This window comes from Eleutherodactylus coqui, chromosome 1, assembly GCF_035609145.1.
Source record: "Eleutherodactylus coqui strain aEleCoq1 chromosome 1, aEleCoq1.hap1, whole genome shotgun sequence".
In the NCBI taxonomy this organism is placed as follows: Eukaryota; Metazoa; Chordata; class Amphibia; order Anura; family Eleutherodactylidae; genus Eleutherodactylus; species Eleutherodactylus coqui.
The window spans coordinates 491,187,383-491,205,543 of NC_089837.1; the positions used below are offsets into that span (position 1 = coordinate 491,187,383).

At 43.0% G+C, this 18,161-nt stretch overlaps 1 protein-coding gene across 1 annotated transcript in view; it reads right to left on the minus strand.

Moving 5' to 3' along the window:
• Positions 1 to 18,161, minus strand: part of ARHGAP42 (Rho GTPase activating protein 42) — a 289,629-nt gene that overhangs the window by 8,436 nt on the left and 263,032 nt on the right. The window contains exons 16-22 of the mRNA XM_066586582.1: positions 17,196 to 17,254; positions 15,809 to 15,914; positions 14,803 to 14,962; positions 11,090 to 11,234; positions 9,001 to 9,384; positions 8,138 to 8,276; positions 2,868 to 2,930 (exon numbers count right to left, since the gene is read on the minus strand). Coding sequence (XP_066442679.1) covers positions 2,868 to 2,930; positions 8,138 to 8,276; positions 9,001 to 9,384; positions 11,090 to 11,234; positions 14,803 to 14,962; positions 15,809 to 15,914; positions 17,196 to 17,254 — 1,056 coding nt within the window. The remainder of the gene's footprint in view (positions 1 to 2,867; positions 2,931 to 8,137; positions 8,277 to 9,000; positions 9,385 to 11,089; positions 11,235 to 14,802; positions 14,963 to 15,808; positions 15,915 to 17,195; positions 17,255 to 18,161) is intronic.

The following is an 18,161-nucleotide window of genomic DNA, read 5'->3' on the forward strand; positions in this document are numbered from 1 at the left end:
ATTTCAACTAGTTTTGCAGTTGCGTCTCAAGAGCCATAACTTTTTCATTTTTCCATTGACATGGCCATATAAGGGCTTGTTTTTTGCGGGACAAGTTGTGATTTTTTAAACAGGAGGGAGGAAAAAAAGAAATGGGGAAAAAAGAAAAAAAGGGGCCATGTCATTAAGGGGTTAAATAATGTATTAACTTCCTTCTCTGGGTCATTACGACGCACACGGATACCACATGTGTGATTGTATTTTTGATTTTTTTACAAAGTAAAGGGAGACAAGTGTTTTTTTTATTTTTTTAATAATTTTTTTACTTTTTTTTTTTTAATTTTTTTTTAATTTTTTTTTTTTTTTGTCCCTTTAGGGGACTTCCACAGGGACCCATTAGGACCCCTGATCACATTCCGGGGGTCCGATGGTGACAGCCCTTTACATGCTGCAGTGACAGCCCTTTACATGCTGCAGTCACATAGACTGCAGCATGTAAAGGGTTAACACAGTAGAGATCGGAGGTTTTCTCTGATCTCTGCTGTAAGAGCTAGAACCTAGCTGTCCTCTGACAGCTAACAACCAGCTCTCCCTGCCACAGAGACCATCGGCTTGCTTGTGACAAGCCGATGGTCTCTATGGCAACCTGTAAACAAAGCAGGACATTGCCGACATGTCGGCAATATCTTCTGCTGGTTTTTCAAACCCCTTGCACTGCTCTGTGTGGGTCTGTGCAGGCAGAGCACACTGTCACAGCTTGTGGCATTGTGCTCTGCAGCTCCCATAGTGATACATAGCCCGGAAATCTTCCGGGCTATGTCGCTGTGAGCAGTGGAGCTCGTCCCCGGAAATTTTCCGGGCGTGCCACTCAAGGGGTTAAGAGAGATGCTTTACAGCAGCCTCATGGGCCATCAAGACAATGAAAATAAACTGACCCATTGACTTCTGTCGGAGTGTTCTAAGAATGCACTGTGACATGTGCAGAGGTCATTGTGCAGGGAGGGGAAGGAGGTGAGCTATGACCATCACCTATCGTGAATGTTGGATCCTGTGTTATATATCTGTACCACCTCTCACTGTCATCCTGCCTGTATGATAAGATGACGTTGAGAAGTTTTCTCTACAGAACGGGAAGTGTCAGACTATTATTAGGCCTAGTGGTCAGTGTGAGAACTGCAGGATATTAGGATTTTGTAAAAAAATATAGAGACTCAAGACATTGAGAATAAAAACAAAAATTCTTTAAAAATGTGTGTAACATAAAAATTGGATTTAGGCCGGTGTCACATGGGCATAATTGTGTAAAGCATTTGACAAGACATCTCATACCATACTTATTGAAAAATTTACCAAATATGCATTTTAGCCGTGCCATAAAATATGCGGCATGACCTCTTTCCCTGCGCCTATTGCGGGTTGTTTGGCCAACTTCACAGCCGTATACCGTTCTGTACAATTTCTTGTACCCCTATAGAACTAGAAGTCTCAGTACGCTAAAGGGCTGTACCATCTATGACCCCCCTGGACACTATAATGGCTGAGCACTGCGAGAGAGAATAATTACTTCCCCATCCCCCACCAGGAAAAGCCCGCGGTTGTCCGTTTGGCGGTCTTGTGGCGCAGGGTTATCATCCCAGTAACAATTTCTGGAATATTTGGCCTGCTGAGACATATTTCCCACGACTTACTGCGGTCAGACACATTTACGATTGTATCTTCCTCAGAAGGGTAACTTCCTGTTTGCAAATCCTAAGAACGGTTTATTAACCCCTGCTAGGACAGGAAATACTCCGCACGAAGAACGCAGAGTATTGTGCGCACCGAGTTCTGGTTAAGGCAGTATCACACAGGCGTAAGCGCATTCATGCGGGTATTTGCACAGCGGGTCGTTGCATATTTGTGCTCATGTGTGCATTTTACGCAAATCATATGCATTTACGCACGCAAACCGCGGACGCAAAAAACGTGCAACCATGCTGCTATTCATTGAAATGGGCGATTAGTGTAATTAGTTCATTATGTGCTCTTTCTCCGCAAAGGTAAATAGAACAGGCAGCATATTTTTTGCACACGCAAAATACACTTATATGAACGAACGCCTTGAAATCGATTGGTTCTATTCACTGCGTATTGTAAGCAAAAAAACAGAACTCAATGGGCTCCTTCAGATTTACATATTTTGGTTGCGCAAACAAAAAAACATAGCATGCTCTAATTTTCTGGCCATTTGTGCACCAAAGGTCCCCATAGAAGTCAATGGGTACGCAGATGCAAGCGCAATACAAAAGGATGTGCATGAAACACTGCGTTATTGCAAACCTCTCATGTGAACCTACCCACAAAGGGCTTAAAATACACATAAGGGCGGTTTCAGATGCCCATAGGGGTAACTACGCTCACCGGTTGTGGGCGTAGTTGTGCCTGAAAGAGGTTTTTTTGACGGTAGTTCAAACTCTGCGCCAAAAAAACAGCGAGAAGATAGGACCCGCCCTGTGGTTAATACTACATGCGGGAAAGTTAGGGCAAGTCCTAATTTTCTCAGCCGTACTAATAACGGGCGAGAACCCCGATAGTGAAAACAAAAGCACTGAAATCTATTGATATTAATGGTTTTGTTTTGTCCCGTTATACGGCGGCGATTATCCCAGCCGCGCGGGGGAGAAAAACACGTTTGTCTGAAGCTGCCCTAAGCATAGGAGGTGCACAGACTATTGAAGGCACCAAGTTATGCCCCGTCCTGTGGACAACTGTAGAGCTGTAGAGCTCGGCACAACCTCCCTACCTGTACAATGTTGTAACATATTATTTGCAAATCAAGTTCCCTTCTAAATTAATCCTTCTCTGGCTTCATATTTTTTAACCAAATTCATGCTGGATCTGCAGCTTACCGTCCGGGAGTGGATTGTTTCATTGATCCAGCGTTCTCGAAAAGCTGAGCCTTAGCTGCCACGCTGCAAAAAGAAGACATATATTAAGACTGGCGCACAACAGCTGTGACATGCATCATGTGGACAGGGTACCTACTGATCACTAAGTCACCCAATGAATGAGCTGTAGAACTATATAGCCTACTGCTAGTTAGTACTGGTCACCTACTGATCACTAAGTCACCCAATGAATGAGCTGTAGAACTATATAGCCTACAGCTAATTAGAACTGGTCACCTACTGATAACCAAGTCTTCCAATGAATGAACTGTAGAATTATATAGTCTACTGGTAGTTAGTACTGGTCACCTACTGATCACTAAGTCACCCAATGAATGAGCTGTAGAACTATATAGCCTACTGCTAGTTAGTACTGGTCACCTACTGATCACTAAGTCACCCAATGAATGAGCTGTAGAACTATATAGCCTACAGCTAATTAGAACTGGTCACCTACTGATAACCAAGTCTTCCAATGAATGAACTGTAGAATTATATAGTCTACTGGTAGTTAGTACTGGTCACCTACTGATCACTAAGTCACCCAATGAATGAGCTGTAAAACTATATAGCCTACTGCTAGTTAGTACTGGTCACCTAATGATCCCTAAGTCACCCAAAGAATGAGCTGTAGAACTATATAGCCTACTGCTAGTTAGTAATGATCACATACTGATCACTAAGTCACCCAATGAATGAGCTGTAGAACTATATAGCCTACTGCTAGTTAGTACTGGTCACCTACTGATCACTAAGTCACCCAATGAATGAGCTGTAGAACTATATAGCTTACTGTTGTTTAGTACTGGTAACCTACTGATCACTAACTCCCCCAATGAATGAGCTGTAGAACTATATAGCCTACTGCTAGTTAGTACTGGTCACCTACTGATCACTAAGTCACCCAATGAATGAGCTGTAGAACTATATAGCCTACAGCTAATTAGAACTGGTCACCTACTGATAACCAAGTCTTCCAATGAATGAACTGTAGAATTATATAGTCTACTGGTAGTTAGTACAGGTAACCTACTGATCACTAAGTCACCCAATGAATGAGCTGTAAAACTATATAGCCTACTGCTAGTTAGTACTGGTCACCTAATGATCCCTAAATCACCCAAAGAATGAGCTGTAGAACTATATAGCCTACTGCTAGTTAGTAATGATCACATACTGATCACTAAGTCACCCAATGAATGAGCTGTAGAACTATATAGCCTACTGCTAGTTAGTACTGGTTACCTACTGATCACTAAGTCACCCAATGAATGAGCTGCAGAACTATATAGCTTACTGCTAGTTAGTACTGGTCACCTACTGATCACTAAGTCACCCAATGAATGAGCTGTAGAACTATATAGCTTACTGTTGTTTAGTACTGGTAACCTACTGATCACTAACTCCCCCAATGAATGAGCTGTAGAACTATATAGCTTACTGCTAGTTAGTACTGGTCACCTACTGATCACTAAGTCCCCCAATGAATGAGCTGTAGAACTATATAGCCTACAGCTAGTTAGAACTGGTCACCTACTGATCACCAAGTCTTCCAATGAATGAGCTGTAGAATTATATAGTCTACTGGTAGTTAGTACAGGTAACCTACTGATCACTAAGTCACCCAATGAATGAGCTGTAGAACTATATAGTCTACTGGTAGTTAGTACTGGTCACCTACTGATCACTAAGTCACCCAATGAATGAGCTGTACATCTATATAGCCTACTGCTAGTTAGTACTGGTCACCTACTGATTACTAAGTCGCCCATTGAATGACCTGTAGAACTGTATAGCCTACAGCTAGTTAGTACTGGTCACCTAATGATCACCAAGTCTTCCAATGAATGAGCTGTAGAACTATATATCCTACTGCTAGTTAGTACTGATTACCTACTGATCACTAAGTCACCCAATGAATGAGCTGTAGAACTATATAACCTACAGCTAGTTAGAACTGGTCACCTACTGATCACCAAGTCTTCCAATGAATGAGCTGTAGAACTATATATCCTATTGCTAGTTAGTACTGGTAACCTACTAATCCCTAAGTCCCCCAATGAATGAGCTGTAGAACTATATAGTCTAATGCTAGTTAGTACTGGTCATCTACCGATCACTAAGTCACCCAATGAATGAGGTGTAGAACTATATAGTCTACTGCTAGTTAGTAATGGTCACCTACTAATCACTAAGTCATCCAAAGAATGAGCTGTAGAACTATATAGCCTACTGTTAGTTAGTACTGATCACATACTGATCACTAAGTCACCCAATGAATGAGCTGTAAAACTATATAGCCTACTGCTAGATAGTACTGGTCACCTGATGATCACTAAATCACCCAATGAATGAGCTGTACAACTATATAGCCTACTGCTAGTTAGTACTAGTCACCTACTGATCATTAAGTCACCCAATGAATGAGCTGTAGAACTATATAGCCTACTGCTAGTTAGTACTGGTCACCTACTGATCACTAAGTCACCCAATGAATGAGCTATAGAACTATATAGCCTACTGCTAGTTAGTACTGGTCACATACTGATCACTAAGTCACCCAATGAATGAGCTGTAGAACTATATAGCCTACTGCTAGTTAGTACTGGTCATCTACTGATCATTAAGTCCCCCAAAGAATGAGCTGTAGAACTACATAGCCTACTGCTAGCTAGAACTGGTCACCTACTGATCACTAAGTCACCCAATGAATGAGCTGTAGAACTATATAGCCTACTGCTAGTTAGTACTGGTCATATACTGATCACTAAGTCCCCCAATGAATGAGCTGTAGAACTATATAGCCTACTGCTAGTTAGTACTGGTCATCTACTAATCATTAAGTCCCCCAATGAATGAGCTGTAGAACTACATAGCCTACTGCTGGTTAGTACTGGTCATATACTGATCACTAAGTCCCCCAATGAATGAGCTGTAGAACTATATAGCCTACTGCTAGTTAGTACTGGTCACCTACTGATCACTAAGCCACCCAATGAATGAGCTGTACAACTATATAGCTTACTGCTAGTTAGTTCGCATAACCATTTTTCCACTCTATTTGGTGTATGCATTTGGAAGGCTCCTGATGTCTCCACCATGGGTGTCCATAGGTACCATTGCCCTGATGTATAGCAAAAGTATGTCTTTTGTGCATACATCAGGGAGGTATGGGTTGGTATAGCCTATTTTTTTTAAAGGTACAAAGAGAGGCATCTTGGAAAAGACCAAAGGAAAAAAAAACACTTTTTTTGTAATAATGGTGGCCTATTGGTGGTGATGCATGCACTACGGGGCATACGTTGGAGGCTTCTGTTTGAAGGTATAGATGTAGCTAACTTGTAGTTAACCCAACGTTGATAACTTGCTGCAACAAGTTAGCTTATCTTGATACAACAAACCATTAAAAAGCGTTTGAAAGGGCAAAGAAAAGTTCTGTGCAGCAGTTTATTTAAAAAAAACTTTTGAGGGACTTAATGGGGTTCACCAGAATAAACATTTATCATCTCATCTCTCCATAGGATAGGTGATAACAGTCTGATTGATGGGGTTCTCACCGCTGAGGCCTCCAACAATCCCAAGACGATCCCTCTACTCCTCGCTGCAGGGATGATTCTTTTACCATAGAGACGTCACAGTGAATAGAGCAGGTTTCGGTTATGTAAATGTTCTACGTATTTCCCATTCGCCTGTGTATGTCACCCGCTCCTTTTATGCCCACAAATACACTGCATATTTGCAAATGCAAAAAAGAATGCAGAAAAACCCATTGATTTGCAGCACCGATCCACTGACTTTAATGGACGATTGCAGTGCATAATACGCACCAAAATACGACATGCCATATATTTTCAATGCGATCGAACATCATGTGAAACCTATGCTTATGTGAATGAACCCAATGAAATCAATGGGTTCTATTCCCTGCGTATTACACAGCGCAAATACGCTAGTGTGAATGAGCCGTTAGAATGAATATAGTGGGTCCGCACATGCACAGCCATAGGCATACCTCGATTCAATCTTCTCCTCACTGCGGCGGGTGCAGAGATGCTCTAGTGAGGCAGACAGGGAAATGTTACCCCAATTCTCAAGATCAGTAGGAGTCTCATTGGTCAGACCCCACCAATCAAGAGTTTTACCACCCATCTAATAGATAGGTAATAAAAGTTATTTAGCTGTTGGTCTATTCTCAGGATAGGTCATCAGTTCCTCATTGGCAAATATCTACCGCTTGCGAACTCCAGTGATCAGCTGTTTGAAGCGGCCATGGCGCTCAGGTAAGCACTGCGGCCACTTCAGGGCAGGCAAGGCACAGTGCCGTACATTGTATAACAGATGTACTTGGTATAGCAGTGAATCCCGTTCGCATGAGTAGGACTTAGCTGCTCTCAGATCAATATCACATGCCTGCAAAGAGGCTCTTAGGACAACTGATCGCTAGGGTTTCGGAGTAGCCAATCCCTGCCAACCAACTACTGAAGACCTATCCTAATGTTAAAGGATCATCAATAGTTTAGTCCCAGAAAATCTCTTTAACATGTTAAGTGTCAAGTTAAACTTTGCTAGGTCTGTAAATATCAGGAGTAGAGATGAGCGAGCATACTCGCTAAGGGCAATTACTCGATCGAGCATTGCCCTTAGTGAGTACCTGCCCGCTCGGTGGAAAAGGTTCGGCTGCCGGCGGGGAGGGGTGAGAGAGAGCGGGGAGAGACGGAGGGGAGATCTCTCTGTCCCTCTCCCCCCCCCCCCCCCCCCGTTCCCTCCTGCTCACTGCCGCAACTCACCTCTCACCCGCGCCGGCACCCGAACCTTTTCTTCTGAGCGGGCAGGTACTCGCTAAGGACAATGCTCGATCGAGTAATTGTCCTTAGCGAGTATGCTCGCTCATCTCTAATCAGGAGTATTTCCTAACATATACCTCCAAAGTACGCCACAGACCAAGAGAAGACCAAACTCATTGGGAAAGACAATAATGATTGGAAGAAGAATAAATGAGGAAGGCAAAAGACCAGCGACCTCACTAAGAACCCTGAAAACTCAAGGAAAAGACAGGACTATTGCAAAAGAATGCGTTGCATATTGTTGGAAGATTTGTAGTCCAACTTCATCACCTTTTTTTTTGGTTAAGAGCCAAGAAACCATCAATATTACATTGTCCTAATACACATTAGTCAGGCAGTGCCTTGTCACTAACCAGTCAGTAGTATATAGAGATATGGAGAACCTACACTGATCCAGGTCTCTGGTATCCATTACTGGAACCAGTGTCCAGTCTCCTCCTTATTCCCTTAGGAGGTAAATCAGGGTAAGGCTTTGCAATGTCCACCGACGCTAAGCTTTGAGTTGATGGAGTTCTACTTTTCATACCTGCAAACAGAAAATATTATAAACTATACATGAATATTAAGAGATTTGCCAAGAATCTTTTAAAGGGATTATCTAATCATAAATGACTCCTTCCATATTGTTTTTGTCAAAGGAAGCCTACTTTGGCCAGACATTTTGGCCACTGCAAGAGAAATGTAAGATGACTCAGGGGTCACTTAGATGAATGGAAATAGATGAAGTAAATGGACAGGTAACATTGAGACCTCCTAATAAAGTCTTCTGGATGGTGGTTGCCTTCATGAGACAACAATTTTTGGCTTTTCCCACAAGTAAATATTGACATTGAGAATGCAAAGAGACATCACTAATGGAGATCTTAAGCACTGGGAATCCATCAACTACCATATTAGAGTGTGCACGGTGCTCTATAGAGCTCACAAACCCAATACTTGGAGGCATTTAGCACTAAAAATCTCCAACACAGTACTATAGCTGAGCACCATTGGCGGTTTGTTCTGTGGGGATCTGAGCTCAAGGACCCTCACCAACTGTGCATAAGATATGTTGGGAGGCAAAATTAGTAGATTCCCCTTCAATATAACATTTCCATCGAAAAAGGATCTTCAAGAATGTCATGTTCATCAAGATTAGATGGAGATTGTGCAAGTGTCTCAACCAAAAATGTTTGGAGCAGCACATAACATCAATATCTCCACTTTTGTAACCAGGAAAAGAAATTTAAGCTACTGGTATTTATGTCTACCTTCTGTGGAAGGTAGGGAATGAAGCGAGGAGGCAGCAGAGCGTTTAAGCCCCGACAGTTCATAATGTCCTTTCTTGGTTAGGTCAATTGGAGGAGAAACGTTTCCACGGCTGGTAACAGAAGACACACTCTGGCAATCTGACTCCACGTCCGTTTTGGAAGCATCCTCTTTGGAGCTGGACTCAGGGCTTGTGGTCCACAGACTAGAACTCTTCTGGCCATTAGACGAGGGTGTGGAGGTGACCCAGGGAATTCCTCCTCCCTTTTTGTCCCTTTGTGGGGATGAGGCACACCTTGAGTTGATGTTTTGCTCTGAGGAATGTGAAGACAAGGACTCTACACTACCCATTGGGGTGCTCGTTGGACTGCTGCTGTAAGAGTCACCTGTGAAGAAAGAATAAAAACATCTAAAGTGGATTTTAAGCTGGTAAAAGGGAAAGTGTTGTCTAAAGAAGAACCCTACCTTATTTATTGGCTGAAGTTACAAGTCAACGGTGAAAATAATTTCTGCTCTAGTCCCCCTATTACAACACTTCAGTCTTTCAACTCTACTGGTTTTGTAGCATCATAAGGCCAGTGAGGACGATCCTAATGTCCACCACCACTAAAGGTGTCCATACACATAAGACTAAAGTTGCCTAAAATGGATGATTTCAGCCAAAACAATTGTTTGTTGGGTTAACAAAGACAGATTGTTTTTAGGCGACAGATCGTCATTGTCTGAAAAGAAGTTGGCCATGTTTGAAATTTTAATCTGATTGGCGGACAAAAGATCTTGTATTTGGGAACAATCTTTTTATAAAAGAATATTCCATGAAAGATTGTTCCTCCTTCATCTGTTGCCATTGAACCTGCATGGCCAGTATGAACAACAGCCAAAATGGACTAAAATATGTATGGATGTGTCAGTGGAACAATCATTTGTTCAATGGTGATTCAGTTATCACTCTACTTCTATCTAAGGCTTTGACCTAAAATCTGCGTTGAATTCACCTCATTATCACAAGCAGAAATTCTAATATGAGCCTCAGATTTTTGCCCTGGATTTACATTGGAAGATGCCGCTAATCTGCACACAGCATTTTTACACAATGTGTATGGCCACCTTATGTAAATGAGGCTGGATTCAGACGAATGTATATCGGCTGGGTTTTCACACCGAGCCGATATATGTCGTCTCTTTCTGCAGGGGGGAGGCTGGAAGAGCCAGGAGCAGTGCTCTGAGCTCCCGCCCCCTCTCTGCCTCCTCTCCGCCCCTCTGCACTATTTGCAATAAGGACAGCCGGGATGGGGGTGGGGCTAATTCTCGGTACTTAGCCCCGCCCCATCCCCTTTCATTGCAAATAGTGCAGAGGGGCAGAGAGGGGGTGGAGAGGAGGAAGAGAGGGGGCGGGAGCTCAGAGCACTGCTTCTGGCTCTTCCATCCTGCCCACCCCCCTGCAGATGAGAACACCGTATATTGGCTCGGCGTGAAAACCGAGCCGATATATGGTCGTCTGAATCCAGCCTAATGGTGTGATCATTTTGATGGAGTGTCCCACTAACAAGTCTTTTTTACCAAACCACAAAGGTACTTTTCACAGATATACACTTTGGCAACTAATTTTTGTTAGGTTTCTATGGTGTGTTCGTGAACATGGAAGCAAGTGCTCAATTTCTCTGTAGTGCCACCCCTGGAGAAAATGAAGCATTACACAGTATGCACTGAAATCAATAGGCTGTTTGTGTAATACGTGGTCACGCCGGGTCCTCCAGAGCAAGAGACTCTCTTTGTAGCTGTTGTTGGCTTGTAGAAGAATGGTTGACTTTACTCTATTCATTCAGAATTCCCTAACAGATTGTGATGATGAGTTTTCCCTCGCAATTTAATACTAATTGATGGACTGCAACGGGAAGAACAACTTGAAACAACTTTGGCAATTGGTGATACATTGTGAGCATTACTTGCAGCTACTAACCCTGATGTAATGCCACTCTGAAGGCCAACTGTGTGTGGTGGATTCATTGATTCTGTCTCCTCAAAGGAGGTCATTGTGTAGTTGGGGTGATAAAAGAAGCAAGTCAACCCACCAAGTAAGAGAATACTCACTATCATGATCGGCCAGACATGGGGTATACCTCCCTTTGGGCTTCCTGGGACCTGTAGAAAGGCAGATTGCTCTGGTTCGTCTAGAAATTGACCGTGGTTGGGCTTGAGGAAGCGGTACATTTGGATCTGGTGCTGTGTGAAAAATCTGTAATAAAACAGCATGCTTTACCATCAATAAACCTTTTAAAATTTGCATGATTACAGAAATTTTTGAAAAAGTAACGATGCCCTCAGTTCCAAAAACATCAAAGGGAATGCTAATATTTAAAGCTGTATTCCAGAGTGAGTGTGCTCTACTTTGGTGCATACTCTAAGCCAATCTGATGTCTTCCCTTGCTATTCCTCCTTTCTCTCACACTATATATGCCCTTGTGAATGTCCCCAGAGCTGCCATGTATTTCTGCCTATTAAGTTGTGTCAGAGGCATGGCTTAATAGAATGCCTGCAGAAATACTGTACAATATACTACAATACTGAAGCTTGATCACTAGTACAAGTCCTCTATGGGGACTAAAAAAAAAAGCAAAACAAAAATTATCAAAATATTAAGTTTAAACCCCTCTTTTTCCATTTATAAAACAAAAAATAAACATATGCGGCATCACCGTGTTCATAAAAGTCCAATCTATTAAAACCATGCATTATTTATCCCACATAGTGAACGCTGTCGGGAAAAAAATTACACAATGCCAGAATTGCGATTTTTTTTTTTTTTGATCCCCCCCATCTCCAAGATAAAATTTTAAAAAAGCAATCAAAAGGGATATGTGCCCCAAAATGGTACTATTAGAAACTACAAGTTGTTGCACAAAAAATAAGCTTCTACACAACCCGAAGATGGAAAAATAAAAAAGTTATGGCCGTCAGAAGATGGCGATGGAAGGGTTGTTTTTTTGCTTTCACACAAGCTCATGTCCAATGGATAACGGTGATCGCATGATCAGGGGTTGCATATCGCAGCCCCCCTGACAGCCCTAGCTGTTACATCCACAACCCCCCGCGGCTTTAATCCTCAGTGCTAATGCCCATAGCTGGATTTCTGCAAAGTATTGAACCTAATAACTTAATGCTCATGCTGCGGAAATCTGCAGTGTGAAATAAACTGCGAAATGTTCTAAATGCCACTGGAGTACGCGCAGCCGGCTTCCATTGTAGTCACCGCCCACCGCCAGCTGTGTCATATGACACTGCTGGCGCGTCATATGACACTGCTGGCTCGTCATATGACACTGCTGGCCCGTCATGCGCTGTACTGCGCATGCGCGTCATGTGGGCCTCGCACAGCAGATCCGAGAGGAGAGTATGGGGTCTTTGGGGAGGGCGCAGTGATGGACTCTGCTGCGGTATTCTGCTGGTGGAGTCTGTCACGGCCATGGGCATGAGGCCTCAGGGTGACCTTGATTTTATATCCCTGAGGATTAAAGCCCACTTCGCCAGGACGTAAAAAGGCAAGGGGGCAGTCACTAAGTGGTTAACAGAAAAATGAAAAAGTGCCACATACAAACTCAACCCAAGGACAGAGGAGATACTGTTTCTGGAAAAAGGCAGCCATGTTTTCTAATCCTGGACAACTAGAGATCGCTCGAGTAATGTGCTTTATCCGAGTATCGCAGTGCTCGTCCCTGAAGATTCGGGTGCCGCTGCGGCTGACGGGTGAGTCGCAGCGGGGAGCAGGGGAGAGCGGGCGGGAGAGAGGGAGAGAAAGATCTCCCCTCCGTTCCTCCCCGCTCTCCCCTGCAGCTCCCCGCTCCGTGCCGGCACCCGAATCTTCAGGGACGAGCACAGCGATACTCGGATAAAGCAAATTACTCGAGCGAGTAGTGCTTTTCCGAGTACGCTCGCTCATCCCTATGGACAACCCCTTTAAGAATGCGGGTTCTTTATAACATCATTTGCATGAATAAACAGCAGTCATATAATGGGACTGTTCTAGTAAACATCAACTAAAAGTTGAATTTTCTGCACGTTCAATCCGTTAAAGTGCGATGCTTTCCTAGTGTGATGGACGTGGTAAACGCTGCGGCTCCACCGTCTGCGGTCACTCATTTATTTTTATTATGGAGACAGCATGGGTCCTCCGTTTGTTTCTTTAGAAAACACAATTTTTTATCACAAAACTAATTTCTTCAAGTGGAAAGAGGGCGGCTGCTGCGAGTCTCAGTGTGCGCGGTCAATGGGCTGAGAGCTTTCAATGTTCTTTAATCTAAAGTTTCTTTGTTTGGAGTTTTAACTAGTTTTGATTAACCCCTTCATGGTCTGAGGGATTATTGCGCCTTAGTTAGACAAGGCAAATTTTTGAAATCCTAGTTTCTATGGCAGCAACCACACCGACGCATTTTCAGTTTCTGTCATATTTTAAGGGTTTTCCGCCAAAAAAGTATTCACGTTCTCCTACTGAAAAGTAATGAGATCGGCACTTGTAAACAATGTAGGCATCATACAAAAGCCATAACGGCTTCCTTACCCAACTGGAACCCATATCTACTATATGCATCTATTTAACAATAGGAATTTCTTTCCCTTAGGCCTCCGACATACTTGCCGTGTATCCGAGAGGCTCAAGCCAACCTCGCATCAAACACCCCAAGTACAACTGGCTGTGTGCGGTCCGGTAGACGGACCCATACTTTGACATTGTCCGCGACAAGAATTGGACATGTGATCAATTTTTTGGAGCACATTACTTTAGTTTATGGGGCTGATAAGACCATTGACATTTCTATCAGTCAAGGCCAAGATGGAAATATCTGTCTGTATGCTACAATCAGTGGTAGTTGAGATTATGAAAACAGCCAACCGGGTTCTTCTACACTGTTTTCACATCTCCCATTCACTTCTATAAAAGTTATGGAAATATTATACAATAGCCCGGTCGGCAGTTTTTGAAATCTCAGCCACAGCATATAGGTGGATATTCCATATGATTGATTGATACTATATAACCCTTTAAAGCTTTTGCTATAATTCTCCTCTCCAGAGGCGTAACTTGAAGCTCCCAGGCCCCGATGCAAAACTTGTAACAGGGCCCCAAATATAATGCTTTACTCATAGTACTGGGTTCCCTATATGGAGAAGAGAGGCCTTATGGGCACCCTAAGGCTCCTGGGCCCGGGTGCAACCGCATCCCCTGCATCCTCTATAGTTACGCCCCTGCTCCTCTCTCAACATATGACATTGGGTGTGCAGAGGTGCAGGGAGCACGTTGGACAAAATAGTTGCCGATGCCGTGTTAATTAGAATAGACTCTTTTATCTTCAACCATACACTAGACTAGACTATTTGGGGATATAATTGCCTCTAAAACTGTACCACCCAGCATAATTTCTGCATCTCTCCATGCTGGATATTAGGAAGAGCACATAAATGATGGGTGGGATTTACATTGATTTCAGGCTGCTTGAATCGTCGATTGTTCTTGTGTGTTATCTAGTATGTGAAGCTCCGACCACTTGCCACGAGCAACGATGGCAATGTAGTAGTCATTCAGCGTCACTGTCTATGGTCCAGCTGACTCCTGCAGATAGTAGTGGGACCTGCATAAACTATAAAAGTTTTAGGCAGGGGTCTAAAGTCTAACATTTTCAGATTCTTGGGGCAACCACTTAGGGAATAGTGGGAACGCAAGACCAAGCCTCCATAATTTCTTTACAACAGTTATAACCAGTGATTAATTTACACATGAATGACATAATTGATTATATTGATGATGATACCTTCTCGTAGTGCTCTATCAAAATCTCAACAACGATATTCTGGAACTTAATGTTCATCATTGCTGCTACAGTTTCCTCCTGGGCTCTCATCAGTGTAGGACCAAAGATCACGCCAAGGTTAGAGACAGTCATGAGATTCTGCTGACTGTGCAGCGATACCCTGCATGGCCAAAAATGTTTATTAAAATAAAAAACTGGATTCCTCGTAAATTACTGCAGATTTTACTTTCTTTAGGCCTCTTTCACATGGACAATTTTCTGTGGCTAAGTTACATGTGTCAAAAAATCGTGATGAATACAACCAATGGTTTCCTATGGAAACCTTTAGATGAAGGAGGAATTCCCCCGAGCGGGGAGACAGGGGGTTACCTGCAGGGGAGATGGAGGAATATCCCCGCTGTGAGGAAAGAGGGATTCCCCTGCAGGGGAACCCCTCTCTCCCCGCTACGGAGGAATTCCTCCTTCTTCCCTGCAGGCAAACCCCTCTCTCCCCGCTACGGAGGAATTCCTCCTTCTCCCCTGCAGAGAAACCCCTTTCTTCCGCTACGGGAAAATTATTCCTTCTCCCCTGGAGGGGAACCCCTCTCCCTGCTATGTGGAATCCCTCCAGCTTCACTGCAATGAAGGGAAGCCCCGTGGGCTTTCCTTTATCTAAAGTAGCACTTTTTTTCTGCAACACGCAGCTCCCAATCGTGTGAACGGGCAATTCCACTGCTAATTAAGTTCGGGACTTAATAGCGGGAAATCATCATTCATACGATTTTTAGTGCAGTTAGCCGCAATTTTTTTGTGCAGGTATCTTCGGCATGATTTTGATGCTCGTGTGAAAGAGGCCTCAGGGAAAGCTCTTATGCTGTCACACATAACAGGGAAAATCATGAAAGCTGTGATATAAAGTACCAAAACTAAGCACAAAACTTTTTGAAATTGACAAATATATACAGTATATGTATATTCAGTCATGCCTGACCCCCACAATGTAAGACGTGTATGAAGAGAACATTACTTGACAAGGTGCTTAATTAAGATGTCCAACATCTCTCGGTTCTTCTCTGGTAGTTTATGGACTAAGGCGTGTACGGCTTGTACTCGGTAATTCTGGTCATCCGATTCTGTAGAGGAAATGAAAGAGGGTTGAGTAAGTTTGTAAATCCTTTTCTCATCTTGTATGGATCCTGAGTTACAAGATGTTTACTTGCGTCTAAAGTTAAATTCAAGATTCTGCTGGCTTTCTACTACCATAGAGCAGTGCATTGTGGGAAATCCAAAAACAGTTACATCCTTTACCCATTCATGACCAAGGGTCACCGAGGCTCCTGTGTCCAAGGTCATATTCTGCAGTTCTATTATCCCCACTTTTTGATTTTTCTGGTGACATAGTTACATGAGCGTTTGTTTTTCATAGGATGAGTTGTATTTCTCAATAGCACCATATACCATACATTATAATAGAATAAAATATTTTAAAAAATTTTAATTGGGTTAAAATGAAAAAAAAAATGCAATTGCACCATCACACAGAATGGAGGGTGAGTGTGCTGTACAATGTGAGTTGCTATGTGTAAATATGGCCTAATAATGTGAGGTTTTAATGAATCTGACCATTAAGGACGCAGCAATACCAATTTTTACATTTTAATATTTTTTCATTTTATGATGCGACGACTGGGAAAAGTGTTTTTTTTTTAAACTTTTTTATTATTTACAATCATTAAAAAAATCTTTATTTTACTTATTACTACTCTTTCTTTCAGTCCTTATAGGGGATTTGAACTTGTGATTGTTTGATTGCTTATACAGTATAATGCAATACTATGGTATTGCATTATACTGTAATTTAACAGGCATCCTTTTAAGGCCCTCACCTTGGAGATGAGCTGTTAGATCACATGAATGACTGTAGGGTGGAGCTAAACTACTGTCATTACTAAAGACAGGATTTTTTACAGCAGCTACATATGAATGCAGAAGACAGGAAATGGAACCACCGCTGTTCAGGTCCCTCATTGCATTTTTCTTCACATGCCTGTCAATACAATATGAACGACATTGCAGCAGGCTGTCCATAGCCAGCCCTCTTTTATGACATCGGGCTCTATTTCTGAGATCCCAATGCAATTACTTGTGGAAATACCTGTGCAGTATCCCTGGACAAAGGGGAAACAGAAAGGCTCCTGATTCAGAGACTTCGACCTCCATATATCCTATTAAGACTCCTTCAATCGGATGATTGTACTCTCGATAACAGTGGAGGTCCCGGAGGTTGGGGACATCACAAAGCTGCAACCTGCTCAGTTTTTCGGCCCCTGGATCTCTAGTCATTACATTCCTCTGGTCTTCTTTCCCACTACAATAAACCCCCCATAAATAATAAAATACATAGGTATACTCACTGACGGCGAGAATAAAGTCCTTGTGCCATTTATAGGTCATGAGGGGCTCCGTCAGACACCTGGAGGAACATAAATCACTTTTCATATCACATATTTCTTCTAGAGTACATTTGAAAATAAGATTATTACATTTGATGGGTAAAATGGGTTGTCCAGGAAGGGGAAGTACTTGCCCCCAATTTTGGCCCGCTTCCGACATTGGGTCACATGGTATGGTCCTTGCGTTGCCCATGATATCTTCCCAAGGAGCTGGAAGTTCAGCTCATTTCAATAACTAAACCAGCCCCCTTTCTATCTCTGCATTGGCTGGTTTAGTTAAGGAATTGAGCCGAATAGCCAGCCCTCGGCAATGACATCACTGGCAACTAAAGGTCCATACCACCTAACCCGGAGTCAGAACTGAAGTGGAGGTCCCAATGCCGCTGGAGCGGGTAAGTACTAAGGTCAACTCCTTTAAATGGGTTGTCTAAGACTTTAATGTTGATGGCATATCCTCAGGATAGATAATCAATATCTGATTGGCGTGGGGTCCTCCATTTGGGATCGCTGCTGTCAGTGCACACAGCGCTAGAGGCAGAGAGTGCTGTCTGTATTGCAGCAACCCGATTTGATCCTGCAAGGACAGATAACATTGAATTCATTGTACCAGGCTGCTGCAATATTGACAGCGCTGTCCGCATTCCCAGCAGGGATCCCAATAATAGGCTAGAGAATAACTTTATGATTTGTGGGGATCCAACTGCTGGGACCGCCACCTATCCCAAGAACAGGAGTCTCTACAGTCCCAGCATGAATAAAGTAGAGGTCACTCATGTGCGCCGCCACCGCACTATTTATTATGATGACCATGCCACAGATTGCCAAGAGGTCGAACTTAACAATTTCTGGTGCCGTCATTGAAATGAACAGAGCTGTGGTGCACATGTGCGACTGTCGCTTCATTCATACATGGACTGTCCAGGTCCC